The following is a 23,709-nucleotide window of genomic DNA, read 5'->3' as shown; positions in this document are numbered from 1 at the left end:
AATTTCTGAAAATTTTGGTCAAAATTATTCTCTCATTATTTATATATTATTGTTTAATCACCGTAATCATACAGTCTGTGATTATAATCATGATCATACGTGTGATTACGATTATGATCATAATGTGCGTATGACTATGATTACGGTCATAATCATACTCAAGCGTATGATTACGGTCATGATCATACGCACGCGTATGATTACGGTAAAATCATAATCACGGCCAAAGTTCGCCCAACACTAGTACGATTTCGATATAGAGTACGTACGTACTTCAGAGTTTGGTCAAGCGGACGCGTTGTCAAGGCTAAATCAGGAGACGAGAAAAGATGCCGCGAATTCGAGCATGGAGGAAGTCATCGCCGCGCTGGAACTCCTGGAAACGGAGGTTCACGGTTTAATCGCAGCAAGAAGGGAATTCACCCCAACAGGAGCAGCTTTCAAGGACGCGACCGCGCGTGATCCGATTCTAAAGGAGGTACTGCAGCGTCTGCTCCGTGGTTGGAAGAAAACTGATTTCCGAGATAGTTTCCTTCGCGTTTTCGCTCAAAAAGCAGATTCTTTGTGCGATGTTCAGGGTATCCCACTTTACGACGATCGCGTGATCATACCAACGGCGCTGCGAGCTCCCGTCCTACGCAAACTGCACCAAGCTCATCCGGGAATCGTCCGAATGAAAGCGCTGGCTCGCGCGCATTTCTGCTGGCCGGGTATCACTTCCGACGTGGTGGAGGTTGTCAAATCGTGTGCGTATTGTGCCAAGCAGACCGCAAAGCCGGTCAAAGTCCCTCTCGCACCGTGGCCGGATCCCGAGAAACCTTGGGTCAGGCTTCACCTGGACTTCGCTGAGCCTCAGGAGGATAACGCGTTCCTCGTGATTGTTGACGCTTTCTCAAGGTACGTCGACGCGACCTTCATGAGTCCAGCCACGAGTTCCGAGCTTGTGAAATACTTGCGGGTCGTTTTTCGTCATTTCGGTCGTCCAGAAACGATCCTTTCTGACGATGGCGCTCAGTTCACCAGTTCTGATTTCGCACAACTTTGTCAAGATTTCGATGCCGTTCATCTCCGGAGTCCTGTGTACTCGCCGCAGAGTAAAGGTTGTGCGGAAAAAATGGTTTCTACGCTAAAGTCTTCCCTGGAACGAGCTAACTCAAGAGCACTCGACGAAGCCGTGGTTGCTTACAACTATACACCGAACGCCGCTCTGGATGGAAAGACCCCAGCTGAAGTTTTCTCCAAGCGTATTCTTCGGTCGCCTTTCTCCGTCTTTAGGTCGCAGCAGTCGAGGCTGTCAGAAAAAAGTGAGAAATTCTAAAATCAATCCGATCATCATCATGGTACGCGTTCCCGCGCCTTTGCACGGGGGGAGGCAGTGGTGGTCGAACTCGACAAGCGTCGTCGAGTGCCCGCGACATTCGTGACCTCCGTCGGCAAGGCTCGAGCTCGTCTCGAATTCGAAGGCCGAGTGATTACTCGGCATCTCAATCAGATCTGGAAGCGGAGCATTCCAGTTGCGGAGGATGAAGCCGACTTCGAAGATTTCATCTCGGCTCCGTCTGACTCTCCCTCAAACGTCATGTCGCGAGTACCTGCGTCCGATTCCGCGTCCATTCCGTCGACTTCTCTGCCAGAACCGTCGTCCAGCGTGTCGGCCTCCGACGGCGGCATCACCACGGGTCTGTAGCAACGGTCGCACGCACCAGTGTGTGTCCAGGGTCCAAGCAAGCAAGGAGAACCCGTCACCAGGCGTGAGCAGCCTCCGCGCGGCGTCTAGAAACCGACTGATTGCGCAGCATTGGGAAGAGGCTTGAGTCGTCTCTTCAGACGAGCCGACTAGGTCGGAAGGTGTTGTGTAATTGTTCAATGATTTCAACGAAGTGGAATCACTAGTATATAGGCCGCTGCCAATAAACGGTCATTCATTAGCCACTCGGTAACGTGAACGCTTCGTGCTCTCCTGAGTGCCGTACACGACATTGGTATAGGGAAGACAGCTTGCTTCTTTCTATCGCAACGGCCTGTGAGCTATATTGATTGGTATGCACATGAACATTCGTCGGGACCAGGAGTCAGACTAATTGACCATCACCATACGGATTCCCGATTCCAGTACATAAGACACCGTCCTCGCGGGCAATGAGGAGAAGACCATCCGGGACTGTACCTGGGCTCTATGGGTCAGTCAGCTCGGATACCTTTTCAGCGCTGAATGTGATCATTCCCCTGATTCCACCGAAGTAACGCAGGTGTCCATCTGATCTGGAGCACCGCGATAGACTGTGAGATTTAATTGAGATGGAGCGCTTTGAGAACTTGGCCGTCGGGTTTCCAATAATATAATTGGAATAAAATAAAATAATATCATTTCTCACAGAGCTCAGCTTTATGTAGGTTTATGACATCTCGGGTTTGGCTTTGGCTCAAACCTACCTCAAATATTTAGCAAATATCACTCGAGGACGCTTATCTCAAAATGACCGATGGACGGAAGCAAAGATCATGGAGTAAGACAGTTATCCGTGTCTTCTGCCTTCCGGACGAGCTCCTTCTCCCGCACTCTCCGTTCCCAGCCAGAAGCCTCGATCGCTCGCCGGTTCTGAGTAATAAGTCCTGCGCTAAATCCACTCCCATTAAGAGATGAAACCCTTCGAGAATCGGGTCGGATCCTTTCCCGCAGGCTACCTGCCGTGCTGTGAGTGAGACTCTAGCCTCCCACAGGCATGATGATCAATTTGGGAAGGATCCCCCTGGAGTCAAACTCATCTGCTGATGTCAGCATCTTTCACAATGATGAGGAATGAAAGACTTGTTTGTGAAAGTCAGCTTTTGAAAATGCTGTCGGTGGAACAGCTGAGCACAGAGGCTCGCGAGAAGATTACAAGAGTCTCCATACCGTGGTGCATTCGGCTTGGCGAGCTTCCGAGTATCCGCAGAATGAACCTCGCCCGGAGCTTCCCGCGATCGTTCCTGGCATCTCGGATATCAGCGGGATAATTTCGAATGTTTCCGCTCCTCTGTACCATGCTTATCTCCCAAACGTACTTTCACTCGACTGCCCCAATATTTTCTGTGCGTGAATCTATGCCTTCATCCAATTGTAAGTTTCTAGATTTAACTTGGGAGTGCTCCCTTACCGAACGCGGCTCCTCATGAAGGTTCCCGCTTGGGCTCCCTCAGATTGTCCTTGAATAAGGCTTCACAGATCGGTTCCACTCAGAGGAGTCCCATTAGACGCATCTCGTCGAGGACTTCCGACCTGCATCCTGATTCCGTGCAATTGTCCCGATATCTCTGTTCGGAGGCCTGATTCGTCGCGCCGAATTCGCGACAAAAAGCACCATGATCAAACAATGATCAACACATGAATGAACCTTGAATTATTCATGATTATGACGAATGTACGATAGATCCGCACATGATCGGAACTACGACGAAAATGAAGAGCATGATAATCATGATTCGCCCATCCCGGGAATCTCTCTACTGATTGCGAGGCCTTCCCCCCTTTCGCTGCGCTGTCAAGCGACAATCAACTGGTTTCCTTTTTTTTTGCGTCGGGCACCCGGGGAGTGGCTCCTCAATCATTTTTTTGAAGCAACAAAAATTCATTTATGGGGACTCATACATCTCACCGCGTGCAGTGATAACAATACTACGACGCAACTCTAAGTGACTTTTCCGAGCACGTTTCTTGAGGCTTCGAATCGATGCAACTCTGAGGCCATGGATCAAGTGAGAGAACGAGGAGTGACGATTAGAGAAGTCTTCGCTTTACTTGATGAAATGCGCTGACTCGCCACAGAAACTGCTGATCTTCGGGAACCCAACTGCCACTCTCAACGGTTTCTCATTCGGGGGATAAAGGCAGGAATTTTCCAATGAAGCTCCCATGGCGGAAATCGCGCTGCACCGATCGACCTCATCGAATTCGGGAGGAGCGTGTAGCTCAATCTTCTTCAGACGGCACGGATTGTCTTGCGGTGAGATCCGAACGCTTCAGCGACCACATTCGATCAGCAGGATTGAGGCTCCGCAATTGGGGACACAAGACAGGATCCAACACGCAGGCCCTCAATTTCGTCCAACTGAGTCCCAATAGGCCGTTTTCCCATCAGAAATGAATCTCGGGTTGCCCGGCAGGAGCGGATCCAGGGGGAGGGGGCAAGGGGGCCATGCCCCCCCCCCCCGACGAATCTTCGACCCCTATACAAAAGCATGGGCCGCGAGGAGGCGCGTCATCATTTTCGGCTCTTTCCCCCCGAAAATATGACTTGGTCCCCCCCAAGAAGAAAAGCTGGATCCGCCCCTGTAGCCCGGCCTATTCCTTCGAGTCAACTTCGAGGGGGATTTAGCGAAATCGAGTCGGGGTGAGCCGAAACAATGTGCTAAGAAGACTATGCTCAGAATCTTCTCGGATAGCTCCTTCGGATATCGGGACTTGGTCGGAAGCGATAAGGTCAAAATCGAACCTGTCGCTGTGTAGAGAGCGGAACAAGAGAGGCATGCCTGTACGCGGCTCATTATGAGGAGGGCCGAGGCAGCGCACTGCTCTCGCTAACGTCCGCGAATGCTACCTACGCGAGCTCACCGCACAAAATTCCAACCCATCGACCCGTATTGTACAAGTCGTGAAATTTACCACCATGAGACGGATGAATTCGCCAGGAGACTGGGCTCCAGTGCACAAAGTCCCCTAGGAGAGCGGGACAATACGCAATGAGATTGGAGATCTGCTGAGAAGACTCGCCCGTGGAGCAGGGTCGCACATAGATCGAATGGATGGCCATCGACATGAGGCAGGATGAATCATAGCTATCGAGCGAAAACCATTTGAATCAGGCTCCTCCCTCCGCTCACACAGAGCGCCGAACTGGCTCGTTCACACCATTTGTTTGTTCATGTAGAACCCGGAGGAACATTCCGTATACCTGATTCTGTCAATCGGGCTCGGTGAATCAGCTTCGGTCGATCGCCTTCGGTCAAATAGTTATAAAGTCGAGAGGATAGGTTCATGGTCAGAAGGAAAGTCACCCCCTTCCCTTCTCGGGCCCCTCCCCCACTGAGAGCCCACAAAGGTGTCGCCTGGGCAGGGAGGGTAGCTCGCCGGACGTGCATCCTCCTCCCAGACCTTTGACATATACACCGGCCAGGAATGGAACAACGCCCGACGTCCTTCCCTGGCTACGAATTTTCGAGATTTTCGGTAATTCTGAAGCGAGACGACTCACGCCTATCAGCTGCTGATGGAGAACTTCTCCGTATCTCAATCAGACACCGTGAACAAATCCGAAATCACGAGAAGTGCTGAGTTTCGGGCTTCCGGTTGGGCTCGGGAAAACTCCGACAGACTGAGTGCGGAAGTGGAATCCGGGAATCCTCCGCGGATACTTAGACGGAACCCTGGCAACTCGAATCGGAGAGAGTTGGTCAGAAAGACGGCGTCCCTTTATCGAGCCTTCGCTGTGGTGGCGATGGATCCACTCGTTTCCTAGCAAGACGAGGATATCGAGACCATCAACGTCGCTGTCGCTGAGCTGAAAACGGAGTCGGTCAGCGTTGGCCGAAGACAGCAACAGAACACCATCAAGCCGGCTTATGCATGCGCTCGGTCCCAAACAGAAAAAGTGCGGACACCGGTTGTGTTGAGGCTGCCAGGGGGCCTACTCATAGCGTTCTTCTCTTCAAGATGCTATTGAATGTTCGAGAATTCATGGGGAAGTTTTTACTTTCTCGGTGTTTACACCACTCATGATTGCCTCGGGGTCAGGCATTCTCGAAGCTACACTACCGAATGAAATAAATGGTGGCTGATGAAGTCAGGCACGAAATGCTGACAGAAGAGCGAGAGGCAGAGCGGGCGAGTGAATGCGCGAAGAGATGGATGTTTGGTCGGAACTTGAATGGATACTCAAGAACCGGAGGTCTCAGTCATCAGATTGTCGTTTGCGGTTACTTGTCGCCGTAAGATGATAGCGACGAGAAAGCTGGCTGTGCTAGCAGCCGTCGGGACCAACGTTCGCAGGCGATCTTAGACTTTCACTCATAAATATAGCTGAGACGCGACCACGAGTTCAGGACGACGCGACGGGTCGCCAGATTTAAAATGCGTGCGTCAAATTATCGGTGGTACGTAATGAGCCTCGAGTTCCGGCGTTTCTCCGAGAGGACCTCATCTCGGCAGTATATTTTCCATCATGATTTAGTTTTTTGAATGTTTTCTAGAGACCACATGCAATTTCGGTAAGCCTCCGGCGAGCGAGACAGTCTCAGGGCATGGGGATAGGAGCTGGATTGCTGAGAGGACATACAATTAGAGGCTCGCGGGCATTGGGAACTAATAGGCCGTTTATTAGTGAACAAACAAAATAAGCCGCTCAGAGGATACCCCGCTCCGTGGCGATCGGGTCAGCCGAAGTGCAGCTCCGTACTTCAATCTTGTGCCGTGCCCGCAACCAAGCTGGCTGGCGCTTATTGCACGCCTATTCGGCGACCTCACCGATGCTAATTGTCCCGAGCCATCGGACCTGAGTTGAAAAGGCTCTATCGCTCCCGGGACTCGGATGGCTTTCTGCTATAGAGTCTGTGACATCAAGATATCGTCTATTCTACCAGTGGTTCCTCCTCGGATTCTAACGCTTGAGGAGGGCTCGAGTCCTGCTGGTCGCATATGGGCTAGCCAGGCCCAATGAAGCAGTGCGACTCAGCCGGAATAGGTAGCTCTCTACCAGCTCGAGCTCCTGCATGTCGCCTGCTTCATCAATTCGAGTATCCGTTTGAATTCGAGCCCAGGGGTACGCAGAGGGCTCTCTCCGGGGGCTGAGCCGATCCGAGTTTTGGAGGTCCATACTCTGGCATATGACCGCAAAACTCTTGGAAGGTGGGGAGGGTATGCCCCCCTTGCCATGATTGCCCCTGATCGAGCCCGCTTGGAGTGACGCAGATTCCGAGAGAGGTATCTTCTCGCTCTAGCCGGGGGTTGGGCGGAAGGCGTGGCTTGAGAGCTCACAAACTCGAGACCTCTCGACCTCCACTACACAGATCATAACCACTACTGAGCGATCCTTCAAAAAGCCCGAAATCCTAGGCATGTCGATTCCCTTTAGCCGGGTTTCCTTGCTTCCTGCACGGGCGTGACCCGGTGAGTCGCTACCATCCATCGCTCCTTCCGTCATGCTTGCCGAGGGAATCCACAGAAAATAGGTGGGCTGAGTCAGGAGAATGAATACCGAGGAACATTCGCTCGCCCCTTCTCTCTGGATTCCCAGGGATCAGGTGTCAAGATTCAAGGGAAGGCCTCGGGATAAATGCTATCCTCCATCCTGTTTCACCACTGTTTCCAAACTCCAGGGCATCCGAGAACGAATCACTTTGCCGTTTGCGAGCCGCTCCGAGGCATCGTTCGCGATGGATGCGGGGCCCCTCAGAAAAAAGGGTCCGATTTCGGAAGGCTACTCAGGTCGAATCGGCAGCTTATCTCCAGGAGGGGAGTCCGTCACGGATCCCAAGATAGTATAGCAGAGCCTTCACAGCTGAACGTGACGGATCCCCCGGCGCCCTTCGGTGCTTTCTGAAGCGGTTACCCCTTCGCGAGCGCGGTAATTGATTTCAATTGACCGTGTACTCCTCACAACGAATTACCTGAGAAGAAGTATTGAACGAACTCTCTCAAAAGAAAAATCGGGAGGAAGCGAGAAGATGTCCAATATGGTTCACATGTCCGCGCGAATCCACTGACTCGTCCGCCCTCTCTGATGAGTGCGCCCCGCCGAAACTCGCACTCGGTGGGGGTACCGCAACGAGCAAGTCGCATCGATGGACGACAATGACAGATTCCTTTCCCTTTCGATCGTTCTATGCGTCAGCATGTGAGTAGTGAGTCTCGGAGAGATATTGAGTCTGCTCATTTTTCCTCTTTGGGGCCTCGACTGCTCCACAATTTACTTCGCGAAGCTCACTCCCGTGCCGCGGTTCCGGTCACAGTTTTTCTGTGAGCTCGGGGACCGTGCCGCATATCTGAGCGAAAAACGACCGAGGCCAATATTGCTCCTTGCCAAGCGAGTATTGGTCAGGCTTTATGGGAGGGAGGGAGCGAGGGAGTGAGTGAGTGAGTTAGACTTCCAGTCAGAACTCTTCGAAAGTCTCTTGCCGCTTTTTTGTTGTTGACTGAAGTCGTTTTCGTCGCCGACCTGAACGACTGCGAGTCATCAGTGGCTTCATTTGGCATCGGCGACTCGAATCGGACGGCCGCGCGTCTGATGTCTGTTACGACTGTTTGACTTGATGGCTGCGAGCGGAGCTTTCCGGTGAGGACACGCTCCCCGCACGGCATTCGATTTCTTTGAGTCAACAGATATAGCCTGTAGAGACGGGCTAGCTGTCAATGCAAAATCAGAAGCTCGTATCTACAGATATCTCGGAGAGGCTCGCCTTCGCAGACTTGTTCGACGGACGCCTGTGCAGTGATTCGGAGTTCGACACTCACCTCCTGGGTGCATTCAGGTCGGTACAGAAGCTGAGAAGTTCCGCAGTTGGGTGTCATTCTCCGTTAGACCGCATCGGGAGAAAGTCTCGAGCTTTTGAGACGATCGAAAATGACTCGAAAATCAGCTGGCTTGCTCGGAACGCCACTTGCTTCTCCGATGTCTCCGGGAGTTCGGTGAGTAGCCCGTAGTTTGACCCCAATCTTCCAGTCTGCAGCTCTGCTTCTAAAAAGCTCTCCCGATTCTGGAGGCCTCCCGAAACTCTCCGAGCAGGCTTGAGGTCTCCCTAAATAGTGGAAGAGCTCTGCGTAGATCTGGATCCGGGTCCCTATCGTGCGCCTGTGAGAATGAAGTCCGTGGGAACGCCGCAGGAATGCACTACGCTGCGACGACACCTCCAGAACCGCTCAATTTTTCTGCGATGATACGACTCGAAGTTCCTCGGGTCAAGAGTTGCGATTATATATTGCTACCAGCTATCTCGTCGCGTCGCGTTTCTCATGGAAGCGCATGTGAGCGCCCTCCATGCAAGAAAAGCAAAAAGAAGAGATATCCCCGGGCGCAGCAAAAGAATGGCGGACATATTTCCCTCCCGAATCAAGCGGAACAGAGGGGTCAACTGAATCATGAAAAGATCATTGAGGTCTATGCGTTCCTGACGATCTGCTCGTAAAGCCGGCGCTCGCTACGCACAGAACAGAATCGTCAGAATTCGGAGCGCTTGCTTCAAGCTAGTCGTCTGCCGTGGCGGCTATTCGTGGGGAACGCGAGAAGAATTGAGGCACAGTTTCTCCCCGCGAAGATTCGTCCCATTCTATTCGGCTTGAAGGTACCTATTGAAATCCCGACGGAGGAGGACACTGAAACGCAGCGACTGTGATGCCAACACCTGAAATGAGGGTGGCTGGAATCGATTGAGCTAGTGTTATCAACATGCCACTCTCGGACTCATGCTGCGGCTTTATTCGATTCGCGTATTTCATCCGTATGACTTCCTCTTTTCTCCCGATAACGAATGTCTCGAGCGAATCATGTTACGCGGGCCAAAGGTTGTATCTGACCCAATCGAATCTAAACTTCCATCTTGTAGTACCTATCATGACACGCCTCTCCGTAACACGGGGAACAATTATTCACTGCGGAAACTCCCTGTTGTACGCCATGCCGAAAAGGGATGAAGGTCAACAGGGAGCCTTCACCTCCCTACGATGCCGTGGCGCCCTTATTAGCGCCGGGATAGATCGGTGATTTGTTCTTGGTAGCCCTGAGCTCAGTAAGTGGCTTGGACTTGTTCTCCTACGAGGATTGACCTCCGTGACTCGCTGCAGGTTGACCGAGAATCTTCCTGTAGGCTGTCGTACGCGGTGAAATGTCTATTGGATGCTCTCTTCGACGGTGACTTCCGGCTGGCTCCCGTTACAGGACTAGTATCTCCTGGCACAGCTGAGATTTCTTGGGGCGGAAGTTATCCTTCTCTCCGAGCGCAAAACCCCCAGTCCCGAGAAAGTATAGTATCAACGGAGTCTATAGTTTCCCGAAGTCTCTAGCGTCGGATCATGGCACGCGAATGTTTTCCTTTAAGGTAAGGACGCTCGAAAAAGACATGCATTCTGGGAATTTTGGAGTCAGCGTACTCAAAAACCTCGCGGGTGCTCCCCATTCACACCTCACACCTGCGGACTGCGGACACGGACATGTCTCTTGACCACCAGCTCAACAAGAAGAATTTGACAGGATTCAAACACGGTATATCTGTCTGATGGGACCTCCGCGGGGACCTTGAAAAACATTCCGATAGTGGGTGTGGTGTCATATGGTGGTACATGCTTTCATGAGGCTGCAAGTTTTCGGAACCTAGGAGCGGAGTTTCGCAGGATTAAGGATACAATGCTCCGATCCGACGGTCTCGAAGAGCTCAGAGACGATCTCACTCTGAAAAGGGAAACGAAATAATTCCCGTCTCGTGGCCCGTGGAACCTCGTGATCCTAGCCGCCGCTCCACGCTCTGTGATGGGATTTCCCATCTGGGAATATCAAGATCTGGCCATCAAAGACTCAGATCATCATCGAGACGCCGAGCTCGAGGACCGTCCTCTTGTGATAGAAGGGGAGGAGACTTGGGCTGAACGGAATTCCATCTGCTTCCCTCGATTTTTCTTGGTGTCATACAACACTCCTCTTTTTGAGGAATCGAATGATGATAAGTGTACTGACGGGACGAAGTCGTCCAGATGTTCCCGTCAAATAATGCCATCTGAGAGGCGATTCGGCAGGCTCCTCCGTGGGCAAAGAAGCCTTAGAACAGCCTTTGGCACGTGTGAAGAAGCGACGGGTTTAGAAAACGCCTCTCAAGGTTGGATTCCCGACCAGACCAACACGCTCCTTCCGCGAGGCCTTTTCTCGTTGACATTAGCAGAGAATGTCTCGTATCCACCTGTGCCCTCCCGAAACTCACTCCGAGAGTCTAAAGCACATCCATTCGCAGAGGGTCCAGCAGATGGGCCAAGAAAGCGTCGGGAGCCGTATTGGAAGCTTGACGGAGGTCTCCCATGGAGGAAATTCAAAGAAGTTCCTCTACGATGTGACTTCATGTTATAACCTCCATGTCATCCTTCGCAGCCGTGAAATTGCCATCTAGATGAGAGTGAGAGCTTCTCTCTCTGCACGAGCCCGGAGTTCATCTACTTGAAGCGTCCCGAGATTGGTTCAAGGGCACTCTGGGAAGGCTTCCGACTGGCAGTACCTGATGGAGTATTCGAAAACTTTAGTGATCTTGATCCTTACGGAAGTTAGACGTTGTCCTTGCGTGCCCCGACGCCGCGCATTCCTTGGCTCTTTGGGCGAGTTTTCCAGATGTTTCGGCTGTCTCCCCGGTAGTTTGAGCACAGTTGAGAACGAGAACTGACTGACGATGAACACCAACTTCGACGGACCGTTCAGATAAGAGTGGCATAATTCACAACGTAATGTCATTATCTACTCTGCCAAATAAAACCACTTCAGGTCGAATCAAGATCAGAGACTTCGTCGAATCGAGCGTATAAGGTGTCAGCGATTCTCAATCTTTCCCCTACCGTGCCTCCGCTCCGTCATATCCGATACGTTCACGCCCGGTGAGATCTTTCGGAACCGGGTTCATTATCTGAGATTTCGCGGTCGAACAGAGCGAAATCTCGTTGCAACGAGCACCATTGCGAAGGAATTCCAATCACGACGAATGAAGAAATGCAATCCCACATGAGCACGCACTCGGTACCACGAATGACCTTGCGACGAAGGCGTCGATGGCATAAACTGCGCTTGCGATACGCAGCCGACGTTCGACGTGACGCCGCGCCGGCGCGGCGGAGGCCCGAGCAATCGGTCATTCCAAGAGCACAATCGATTCCCGTTGAGCGCTGAGCCGTGAACAGTTCTAATGCTCCGGAATGGACAAGAAGGAGACTTGCCGATCACTCAATATTCTTCACCTTTCCATTTGAGGAATGGAAATTACCCTGCGTGATAGATCAGATTCTCGTTGCAACGGACAGATTTCGCTGGTCGAGCGGGGCCCGCTGAAAGTGGGCTTCTATGTTCATCAATGCGCGCTTCACGTCGCTCTCATGGAGAATAGATGGAACATATGCCTCGTAATGCCTTCCATCCGCTGGGCTTGGATGACTCAATAGCGGGATTGGGATTTTCGGTGCATATTACTTAATGCAGATTCCTACCGCCCACGGCTCGCCTCATCCGCTGCCGACGGAAAAGAATAACGAAATCTTCGGGGTATAAATCACCTCCCAAAACGCGTGCTCTCAATGATACAATGCAGCCATCGAGGTCCGTGAGCTTCTCCGCGGAAAACGGGCGGATAATAAATAAATTCTACCGGTGACACGCGCGCTAGAGGCCCCGTGATGTGTGCGTGTCCTCTGATCAATGTACCTACGACCATCCCTTCCATTCGATAAGCGGACGATAGGGCTGTCAGATACTACCTTCCATTCCGTTGCCCAGAGCGCTTCGTGACAACGTTCGATCCAGCCTCGCGGAGACTGTCGTATGCGAAACTGGGAACCCCCCCGCGTGCTCGGGTCCATGAGAAGACTGCAACACGGCAATCCTGCCGGACGGCCCCATTAAGGCCTCCGGATAAGGCTCGCATCGGTATGATGATGTGCCCTCCTTGTGACCTCAGCTCTCCTGCAGCTATTCGGCAAAAGAGAGGCTTGCTACCCTAACATCGACTCTTCTTCCGCTAAAAACATGCTCTTCCTCTCGTTAGAACGAGACGATAGACCGAGACACCTTGGTCGCTTTCTGAGGACCGAGAGGCTGACACGGACATCATCGAATACTACTGCAACGATCTGTCCTGTTATATCCTGAACATCGTGATTGACCGATCCACCATCGCAGCTAGGATCCGGAGCGACAGGAATTGGCAGGGAATGGAAGTGGGCCGAATATCGCTATGGATAGCGCTGGATTGGTTGGAAAGCCCTTTTTCTCGGGTCAGAGGGCATGCCCAGCGATTTAGAGCCCTCCGGATCAACCCCTGCGCATACCTTTCTATTCTTCCCACCCTCCTGATTAGAGAATGGACGCTTCCGAAACAGCTCTCCAAGAGAAAGCTGGTTACTCATGGTGAATAATTTCGAACCATTGCCCAATAATTCTACGTCATACACTCCCGAGGATTTTCTGCTGCGGATCCTCGGGTGCAGCAGAGTGATCCAGAGGAGAGTCATCAGAGCAGAGAGCATATAGTGCCTTGAAGAATTCGAAGTAACTGTTTCTCGAAAGACTGTCTTGAAGCAAGAGCCTCAGAGAGAGATGCGGCTGTTGGCAAGAATCCACAGCCTGCCCCGGCACGAATGAAGCCAGACGGCGCAGATCTTGCCGCGAGGTTCCAGGCTGTTCAGGGAATATTGAGGAAGGATTCTGTCCAGAGAATATCGCCTCCCTCTGCGGGCTGTTCGAGTGCCTGTCGACGGCCGGGAAAGGTTTCGCTCGGCGGGGGAAATATTTTCCCCCTCCAAAAGGAATAAAGGAGAAACTGCTCCAATAACCATGGATTTTCGGAAACTTGTCGTTGTTGGAAAGATCCCGAGTAGACGTTTTTGTTGCCGCTAGAACCATTGCTGTGTGTCTCACTCTTCACCCGGAGTTCAGCGACAAAGGGAACTGCAGTCTTTTCCCGGCTCTTGAGCCCTCTCCAGGGGAAATTCTAGTTTGCTTGATCAGCTTCATGCTTCAGCCGCTAGCTACTCCTGGAGCTCGGATCTATCGCAGATAAAACTACCGCGCGGAGCTCACATTCGCCATTGGGCTCGAGCATCGGTCCAGCAAGGGAAAAGCTATAGCTAGTCAATAAGCCTGGTCTTCCGTGAGATGACGCGGAGACGATCCGTCGATAAATCCTGATGTATCCCTCAAATTGAATTCCGTGGGCAATTCGGCATCGAATTTCCATGTCGGCGCGGACAAGTAACATCGGTGTCGACGAGTGTTCGTGCGTTGACGCTGGCTTGATGGGGAGAGCGAGCTGCTGTCTTGGACTCGCTCTTGGTACGCTCAAAAAAGCTAATTGCAGCCTAAGAGACATTTCTATCGATGTGTCCCTCAATCGTGGAAATATGTAGACATGTATTCACATTTAGCTCCTCCGGTAACTATAGCAGCCTCTCAGAGTGATCGGACTCACATGATCTAGACTGCCAGTCAGACTGGTCATGATCCCCTATCTTCCTTTGAGGAGCTACCCCGTCATGGCTCTCCCCGAGCGGTCTACCGAGAATGAGGTGCGCCTGAAGAATTAATTTGTCACTACAATAACTTGCCGCGGAGGCATCCTTCAGAGCCGGGCCCCCTCTAGCGATTCTTTGAGTCTCCGTTTCATTGAATTCGAAAGTTCTGGGTTCCCGAACTATTAATTTTCCGCATCTTGCCCGAACTGGGGGGGGGGGATCTATGAGGATATGATCAGGAAATGGAAACGCTCCATCAAGACCTCGGAAGTTCGGGCATTTCGTCATGAATGCCCATGGTCGCTTTCCCATCGAGAATACCTATTTAGGTTTTTCCGCACCGAAGAAGCCTTTTTGAGCCACAGAGACGTTGAATTTCGGTAATTTCGGGGAAATTTAGGGTCTACGAACGAATTCGGCGATGAATGGAGTCGGCGAACCCATGCTCCAGGAACACATCTTGCTTCCGATAGAATCCGATGGTCCGACGTCAATTTTTCTTTCGATGATGTTGAATGCTACCTATTAGACCGGCATCGATTACTGACCGGGGGGACTACGGGAGACGACGTAAACCTACTGCTCGTTTGCTCTGCCTATCACGCCTAGTTTGCCTGGTTTTGGTGCCTATTCTAAGCTATTTCAGCGCCATCTCGCCTGCCATTTTCGGCACTTCTAAGTGCCTGAAACTCCAAGCTCTATTCATCAGATAAAAGTAGTCCGTTCCACGTCTTGGTTCACCATTCCAGCAGGTATGGTCAGCCATTCCGGGCGCTCTCTAACAAGCCGTCAATTCGGTTTCAGCTAGGGTTCAATGAGCCGAGACGCTGGCAGTAGCGTATATAAGGGAGGGAGGGACGAGGGGGCCATCGCCTCCCTACATGAAGCTCTATGAGGATCATTATCATCATCATTCTAGGCTCTCCAAGAACATTGCTGTCCCGCCCCAAAAGGAAATCCGATATACGCCCCTGGGCGCAGGCGCGCGTGAATGGCGACAGATGTTGTCCCGGAAGAAGACACCGTCACCTGCTATGCAAGGGAACGGCGCCAATGGAATGGATGAGCTCTCTAAACCATGAATGTTGGATTTCCAGCCTCAAAGTCATCGTGGTTCCATGAAACTCGAACTCCATCTCCATACTCTAAACCAGCGTTTCTCAAACTGAGGGGAGAAATTCGGGGAGACGCGGAGGATCCCTGGAATTCCCGACCGACCGATTATTCATCTCAGAGAGGTGACCCAGCTCATTGCTAGTCTACAATTAGTCTTGAGTCATTGTACGATTGATCGAGGAAGCCATATTCCATGGAGGAAACGGCACTGTGACACATGTTCAGGTCGAAACCTTACATTCTCAGATATACGGTGATCTCTTTGGGGGACGCGAGCTCCCCCCCTTCGCGAGATAAGGGGAGACGTGGGGGAGAAAACTTTGAGAACCGCTGCTCTACACCACGATTTTCCGAACGGTGCTCCATGGACCAACCGTGGTCCATGATCAAATTTTCGGTGATCTACGGATTTTGGAGTGATCAAATTCGCTGAGATTGAACTTGAGATGGGAACCGACTCCGATGAAATCATCCCGAGCAACAGAACAAGAGCTCACACCCTTCACTAGACATGGTTGAGTCTTGTGTTTTGTGTTTGTCAACCAGGGTTGAAAACAAATCAAGTCTCCGTTCACTCAAAGAAAACAGCTTCTTAGGCTTCCTCAGTCGGTCGTCTTCTCCCTGATGGTGGTCCAGGACGGGGTTTTGTCCCGCAATCTGGTCCACGGGGGACCGTGATTGGGAACCTTTGCTCTACACAACTCCATAATCATTCCCGAATTTCGAGTACCGGTAAGCTCCTTGATTTGGTGGTGTGATTTGAGAGCATGTGGAGCGACTCGTCATGAGGGAGGAGGGGAAGAGGAAACATTCCCAACACGATGACTCTGAATCGTGGGCATGGGGAGTTCGACATGGCTAGCGGCCCTGTCCGCATCCGAGATTTGCTCGCCGCATGCGACGACCCCGATCTGAACAATTCGAATCAGGCGATTCGCTTCATTCCCATCGAATTATATTCTGCAGGGCTGATAGCTCGCTGTCAGCCCGAGGCCATGAGCTAAATGTCTGCATGGCTTCTCCGACATCGCGGCTTTTCGCGATAAGGCGTGTTCGTATCATTCCACCATGAGTTCACTGGGATTGGATATATGGCATCTTCAGAGAGCATTACGCAGTTGTACACTATACTCGGAAAGGAGAAATGGGGCGACGCGCGTTGAATCCGTAAGCATTTGGGTGAATCATCGCTTGGCCCCTGCCAGAGATCCGGAAGTATGGCCGACCCTCGGACGCGCGAGATCCATGGTCACATGGGCGTTCGAAACGTCTGCCGAGAGAGCCACTGGTTTCGAGCAGAAGATTACTAGCGGTTCGCTCATCCGCGATGGCAGCGGGATAAATGGCGAAGAAACCCCTCCAAGGACCTCTGAACGGATCATGCTCTTTCCGAGTGAGACATTCTCGGAAATAGACGAGAATACTGTACCCGAATCTTCGGCGATAATTAGACAGCCGTCGTTCCAGTCATTTGTTCGGTGCCTTTGAGGAAACGCCAATCTCTCGAGAAAGTCTTCGGTTCTCCGTCATTCACATCACAGCGAGTAGCGGACATCCCCCTGCCGCGGCAAAGTAAGAGACACTCCTCGTGCCGAGCCTGAATGAAAGGAAGAAAAAGAGGAGTCCACACGGACTCCGACTCAAGTGACTATGCCTCAACGTTTCTGTCCGAACGTAAAGGAAGAATGGAGCGCTTGGGAGAGATTGCATTGGTATCGGTGTTTATTCATTTTCGTTTTTTCATTCTTGGAGGGTTTCTGCTGTGTGCATGAGAAAAAATGGCTGGCCGGCGGACTGACCCGGACGAACGGACGGGCGGGTTCCGAGCGGAGGAGGACGGTAAGAGGGAACAGCTCTCCAGCCAGGAGGGGACAACCAGACACCATTTCGCATGACGCCCCAACCCCAGGACAGGAGGAGTGAAAGACATGATCGAAGCTGATACCTGTTGCTTGGCGGCGCCTCCGGATCCTTCTAGGCATCGGGGCTCACAACGACGCGGCGGCGTCGCCGGCATCCATTGCTGTAGTGGACTGAATGAATCTTGGACCTGTCAGAATCTTCGTCATCGAGAGCGTAGCCGTCGAGTATTACAGTAGCGATCCGGAGGAGTCTACCCTGAAACATGCAAGCAGAGTAAAGCCGCTCGAAATCGTTTCTCGGTTCCATACGCCACACAAAGAGGAGCAGACTAACGAGAAAGGGAGCGAAAGAAAAATGTTGGTTCGAGGAGCGCCTGACGACGCTCTTCACGATGCCAGCCATGGTTTGGAACTAGGTAGCTCGCGAGCTCAGGGAACTCGTACAAATCTTCGGCAGTCTCAGCATCCGCCGGCCCCGGAAAGTTTCCAGGTCGGCGCCTCAGTAAAACGAGCACTCTCGCCGAGAGTGACAATATAAATGGCGTGGAACAAGCGAACTCAGGTCACGAGAACGTCGACAGAAGACAAATTGGAACGCACTTTCATAGCGAGGTTGCGGGGAAGGAACGAGGAATTGAAGTAGCCCGCGGGAACTTGGAGGGGAACAGACATTCCGAGTTCTATCCTGTCTAAGCGTGCGCTCCCAGCAGTTCCTGCCGAGACCTGTGCCGAGACCTGCACGCTCGACTAGATGGCACTGGCAGACCCCCGACGTCGATGGAAGCCATCCACTTTTGTTCCAGTCAGAGTGAGCTTTAGAAGTCTGACGAAAATTGGTCTAATGACGATTAGCAGCGATTTCAAAGTCTAGGGCGGGGACTGACCCCTCTAGGGATCGTCGGATTCTTCCATCGTTTTCTAGGAATGTCGCGAAATCTCGGCAAAAAGACCGCAACAAGTTCGGATCGCCCGAATTCCGGAGATACGCGGGAGCCAAACTCGAGGGTCTGATGTTCGATCCCTTACAGACCTACTCTTACATGTGTTTCCATCGACTAATGCACCCTCGAAGATTGATCACTCGCTGGCTAGCTCGTGTCTCGTGGAGCATGATCATGTATCATTACGCACGTAACGAGCTTAAAACTCCTTTTCCGGGCGGGACTTCCGCCCGAGGGCTTGAGAAGTCCAATCAATGAGAGGCAGATTGTAATCGCCGATGGCTATCGAAATTATTCACCGAGAGCTGCGCTGGAAGTGATGACTCGGTGGAGCCGTTTTTCAGTCTAGTCGTCTGTGCGTCTATGAATACCGCTTACCAAGCAGAAAGTCCCCCTGCTCCACTTGCTCACGTGGTTATGATAACTGACGTCGAGGTGATGCTCAGGGCGGAGGACGTGATGGCTATGCCCAAAGGGGTGACGCAAGAATGGAGAGGGGGCTCTCAGGGAAACAGCAACGAGCTCGCCCTCGGCCTGAAACTCGGGAGTCGTCTCAGATGGCCGCCTACAGAGAGGTGAGGTTGGGTGGAAACTGGAAAATCATGACATTGAGAGGCGACCTAATCCTTACGAGGAGGAAAGTAGGTAACCACTGCTATTAGGCTGCAAGGTGCATAATTATTGCGTTTTGTGAGACAAGACCCAGGCTTTGACCGTCTCAGCTAGATTGCTCCACAGCTCGCTCTCATTGTGCTATCGTATTGGCTTTGTTTTTCCATTATTTCGGCCCACAACTACTTATTCGCACGCTCAGCAGTGCAATTATTTAGGGCATGCGCTCCATTGAGGGTGCCGGGCCAGTCAAGGTGCCCAGCCGGGATTGATCCGGAACGAAGGTCATAAGTTCCTGAACTTAACTTACTAGTCCGACGATTGATGATGAACTCAGAAGCCGTCGGATGCTTTACCGCGGATCCCGTTTGGAGTCCACGGCGTGCTGCTCCGAAATCGTTTACGGAGCAGCAACCACCCGAGGATTCCTTGTGAGTATATTCCAGGTGCCGTATCTGAGATAATCCTAGGTTCTTGGCGCAGTGTCTGTTCCTGTCGAACAAATCCAATTTGATCCATCCATCTATTAGAGTCAAATATCATCCAAACTCTCGTCGGTGTAAATTCCTCCTCCGGGTATCGGGCAGCTGATGTCAGATCCGACTCATTTGCTCGCGCAGTCTTCCATCCAATTAGTTTTCGCCGAGTTCGTCATTGGCCCGCTCGATTTCCAGCTCACTAGGTATTCAATCCAGTTTGTTTCTGTCCTCAATCCCTGTACCACCGACGGCTTGATACTTGCATGGATCACCAGTCCTGCCGATCATTGGTAGATCGTGATACTCTAAGGATCGGAATCCCCTACTAGGCCTTCTCACACGCTCCAAAGCTGCACAGACGTCCTCTCCGTAAGATTTAATGTTGGATTTGGCCAATAGACTGAAAAATCCTGGATATCAGCAGCTCTTGAAAGAGACCACTCCGGAGCCCCTTGAGACACTCGAGGCTCGAAGGATCGCCGAGGAGCCACGAATTAGGCCCCTCGCTATCCGACACGAGTGCCGAGAACGACGCGAGTCTCTTCCTATAATCCCGTTTCCTGGTCGGGGTGAACCGACGTATGTACGATCTGCCTAGCTCGATCAAACAGTGGGGCTTGGAGTTGACAGCGAAGCCCTGGCAAACGTCCAAGCTGTGGGTTTTTCTCCGAGTCCGTCGACTTCCGATTGCACTCCGAGGAGGCGAGCACTTTCCTTCATGGAAAGGAATTTCAACCTATCCGAGCGATCCGGCTCGGATTTCGAGTTTATACGGCTCCTGACTCCATCCCGAAGGAAAAGATGGAGGATACAGGAATCACAGGCTCGTGGACGTATCGCTAGTCAACGGCACGAGAGGACTCCAGTTCGCAGTTAGCTCCGCATGCGCTTGCCCGTAGATCTTATTTGGGTCGGATGGTGTCAAGTCTGAATGGAACCATCACCTTTTTTACGACCCTGACCTGCCGCCTCTGAATGCGACTGGATTCTATGAACGACTCATTCATTTCTTGATTGTCGGTGCATCTAAAGGACTATGTGTACATTATGACCCGATCATCCCGAGATTGGTTTTATCTGCTCATTATTCGTCGGAGCGTGGTATCCGAAGCTGAGATGTTCGGGTCCCCGTTCATAAAAGCACGGCTCTCAGAGAGATTCTCAAACATGGAGAGAATCGTCGAAGACTTCACGGGCGTCCTGAACATGAGCGGGGACGGTGCTTTGAAAACAAGTCGTGCCCTAGAGGTCACAGGACTGGATCTCCACATCAAACAGAACACTTCTAGCCATCGGACGGATCGATTCGCCATAACGAGATGCGGCGACAACTCTAGCCTCGTTGTCCGCCGCGGTCAACCCATGAAGCTAAGCTTCAGTTTCAATCGGATAGTCGACTGGAGCGTGGACGACATCAGCGTCGTTTTCATTGCGCAAGGTATCGGTCCAAGCGAGTTCGTCCTGCCGGTGAGCCAGCAGATATTGGACGTCGATCATCTTCAACAGGTCGACAACGGTTGGTTCATAGGCACATTGTATGATACGGAAGGCATTCTCTCGCTCGCTGTGTTGTGCGCGCCCGATGCTCCTGTGGGTCTCTACAAGATTCGTTATAAAGTGACCAACAAGAAGACCAATGTACAACGTGAGACCAATCTTCAGGATTCAATCTATGTTCTCTTCAACCCGTGGCATCCGGACGACGACGTCTTCATGCCCGATGAGGATCTTCGAGCAGAGTACGTTTTGAACGACTATGGGAAAGTCTATCAAGGGACTCACGATTATCCTGTTGGCAAAGTTTGGCACTTCGGACAATTCGATCACATCATTCTTCCAACAATAAGCTATCTCGTTGACCTGGGAAAAATTTCTGTGAGTGATCTACGTTCGCCGATACGTATGGCTCGGCACATTTCTGCGCTGGTCGACCAAACCGACGACGAAGGAATCTTGCGCGGCCGATGGGATGGCGACTACAGTGACGGTGTTTCTCCCATGACTTGGAGTTCGACGACATCAATCCTCGAAATGTACATGCGGAGAGGCGGAGCGCCTGTTTTCTACGGCCAGTGTTGGGTTTATGCGGCCGTTGTCACTACGATTTGTAGGGCTCTGGGCATACCGTGCCGTCCCATCACCAACTTCGAGTCAGCGCACGACACTGACGGCAACATGAATGTCGATTCATTTTCGGATGAGAACGGGATGCCACTCGACGCAGCCAACAAAGATTCGTCGTGGAATTTCCATTTGTGGAATGAGGGCTGGATGAGAAGGCCTGACCTCGGGCCCGAGTTCGATGGATGGCAAGCGTTTGACGGGACTCCGCAGGAGAAGAGCGAGGGTCGCTTCCAAACGGGACCATGTCCCGTGAAAGCGATCCAGGCTGGCAGAGTCGACGTGAATTACGATGCCCGTTTCGTTTTCGCCGAAACTAACGCACTATTCTACGATTGGGTTCGAGATCGAAGCGAGCCCTCGGGCTGGAAAGTGGTCTTCACAAATCGTGAAGCTGGAATGTTGGTGTTGACGAAACAGCCGGGCGTTCTGAGACAGAACGACTCGGCTGACGACGCCATGGCGATAACTTCCTCCTATAAATGTAACAACCTCGAGGCCCGCCAGCAGCTCCTCAGACACGGGGAGGCAGCCAGCAGCGAAGACGTTCAGTACGAGCTGGTTAAACTTAAACGTGTCAAAGCCGGGGATGCATTCGATGTTATCGTGAACATAAAAAACCTGAGCTCCGCTATCCGGACTGTTGACCTCGTGATTTCAGTGGCCTCACTCGAATACACTGGCTCTATCAGTAAGTACGTGAAGCGACAGAAAATCCATGGAGTCCAGATGGAACCTCACAGGTCGATGCCGTGTGCTATACAAATCCTGCTTGAAGACTACCAGGCTAAAATAACCAATTTTGGTCTGCTCAAAGTGATGGCTGGGGCCAAAACACTCGAGACTCAGAAAACATGGGCTGGTCATTTCGCTCTTAAACTGGAGATGCCGCGCTTAGAGGTGGCGGCCGCAAGGGACGCAACAATGCAAAGCGAGATTCATTATAGCGTGAGCTTCCTGAATCCCCTCTTCATTCCGCTCACCAACTGCGAGCTGGTGATAACCGTTCCTGGTCTGATTAATCATCAGGTTGTGAGGGATCTGCCTGTGATCCCTGGCGGAGGGAGCTTCAAGTGGCGCGGCAAAGCAATCTCCACCAGAAGCGACGAGAAAAACTTCATCATCACTTTCAACTCCAACCAAATCTCCGGCGTTGAAGGCTCGTTGACAGTCGTGATTTAGGGGGATCTTGCTCTCTCTACCGCTCGGAATCGTAATTTTTTCTTTCACTCCTGTCAATGCGAATAAACTCTGCACTGCAATCTTACAAAACGATCTTTCCCTGGCTCGGAGCTTCGCTCCGCTTGTGACAAAGAGCTCCTATCCCGGAGCTTCCCGATGGACGACAACCCTTCTCCAACAGAGGAAAGGGAGAACCTCTGATAATTGGGTCCTCTGAAAAAATTCCTGTCCTGGCGATCAGCAAAGCTCGCTCTCCATGGGTGAAGTCATCTGTTCATTCCTGGCTAGCGCGGAATCACGCTCTTCTTTTACCGTCTTAAGTTCTTAATGCACAGTGCGGATTCAGGCAGCGGATAGCGCTCGCTTCAGGAAGGTGACTTCTGATGATATCCATGCTAGGTGGGTGGTTCCGCTCCATCGCTCCAACGGATCCCCTATTTCCGACCGGAACGACCAATTTCGATAAGATCCGGTAAAGCTGGAGGAGTGACGCTAAGGAGCAGACTCGACTGGTAGCCAAGCCACGGTCGAAGGACGAGGACCGGGCCCGAGACGAAGGCGACGCAATGATAGTGACGAAACCATGCTTGAGGAGGAGGGTGCCGATACTACAATACTGTTGCGAAGAATGGCGGCGGCGGCAGCAGCGGCGGTTCTGAGTGACGGCCGCCGCGAGAACGACACCGCGCGGCTTCCCATACCCCTAAAAAATTTTTTTTATGATGAGCGCCAGCCATCGCTCCCACTACAGCTATCGCTCGTTTTGGATGGATAAATTGATGGACATCATCAGAAGCCAGTGCACGTGCTTCGTGAAACATGTAGATGTCAGAGCCCTCGAATTCGGTTTTGGAGTCTGTTTGATTCTCCTGAATTCTGGCTCTCGTGGGAAGGCCTCTCGGTCTGGATGTGCTATCGTTTCATTTGATCTAGCCCGGCAGTCTGTGTAGTGCACTGATCCAAGGTCACAACACCTTCGAAGAAAACTTGTTTCGGGAATTATCTCCCTACCAGCTGCTGAGTTTCCCCCAAGCCTCCGATAACTGTATAGTCCACCTCGCGTCTAGAGTACAGCTATCCCGTTTTGAACTTTGATCGTGCCCAGTTTTCGTCGAGAAAGTCCCGCAGAGAGGCCAGGTCAGAGGAAAAAGAATGAACAAAGGATCGGGGCTCGCTCC

The 23,709-nt window shown here is 51.9% G+C and overlaps 2 protein-coding genes across 2 annotated transcripts; both read left to right on the top strand.

Annotated features, from left to right (window-relative positions):
• The first annotated feature begins 346 nt into the window (after nt 1-346).
• Nucleotides 347-1,318, top strand: LOC100906472 (uncharacterized protein K02A2.6-like). The gene has a single exon (XM_003737140.1). It carries the CDS (start codon nt 347-349, stop codon nt 1,316-1,318), a length of 972 nt encoding a protein of 323 aa, XP_003737188.1.
• A 19,077-nt stretch (nt 1,319-20,395) lies between these two features.
• LOC100906327 (hemocyte protein-glutamine gamma-glutamyltransferase-like) lies at nt 20,396-22,531 on the top strand. The gene has a single exon (XM_029113100.1). It carries the CDS (start codon nt 20,396-20,398, stop codon nt 22,529-22,531), a length of 2,136 nt encoding a protein of 711 aa, XP_028968933.1.
• Nucleotides 22,532-23,709: the final 1,178 nt, after the last annotated feature.

Source organism: Galendromus occidentalis, unplaced genomic scaffold (genome assembly GCF_000255335.2).
Source record: "Galendromus occidentalis unplaced genomic scaffold, Mocc_1.1 scf7180000075391, whole genome shotgun sequence".
Classification (NCBI taxonomy): Eukaryota; Metazoa; Arthropoda; class Arachnida; order Mesostigmata; family Phytoseiidae; genus Galendromus; species Galendromus occidentalis.
The sequence above is the reverse complement of the archived record's forward strand: the minus strand, read 5'-3'. Positions and strand labels throughout refer to the sequence as shown.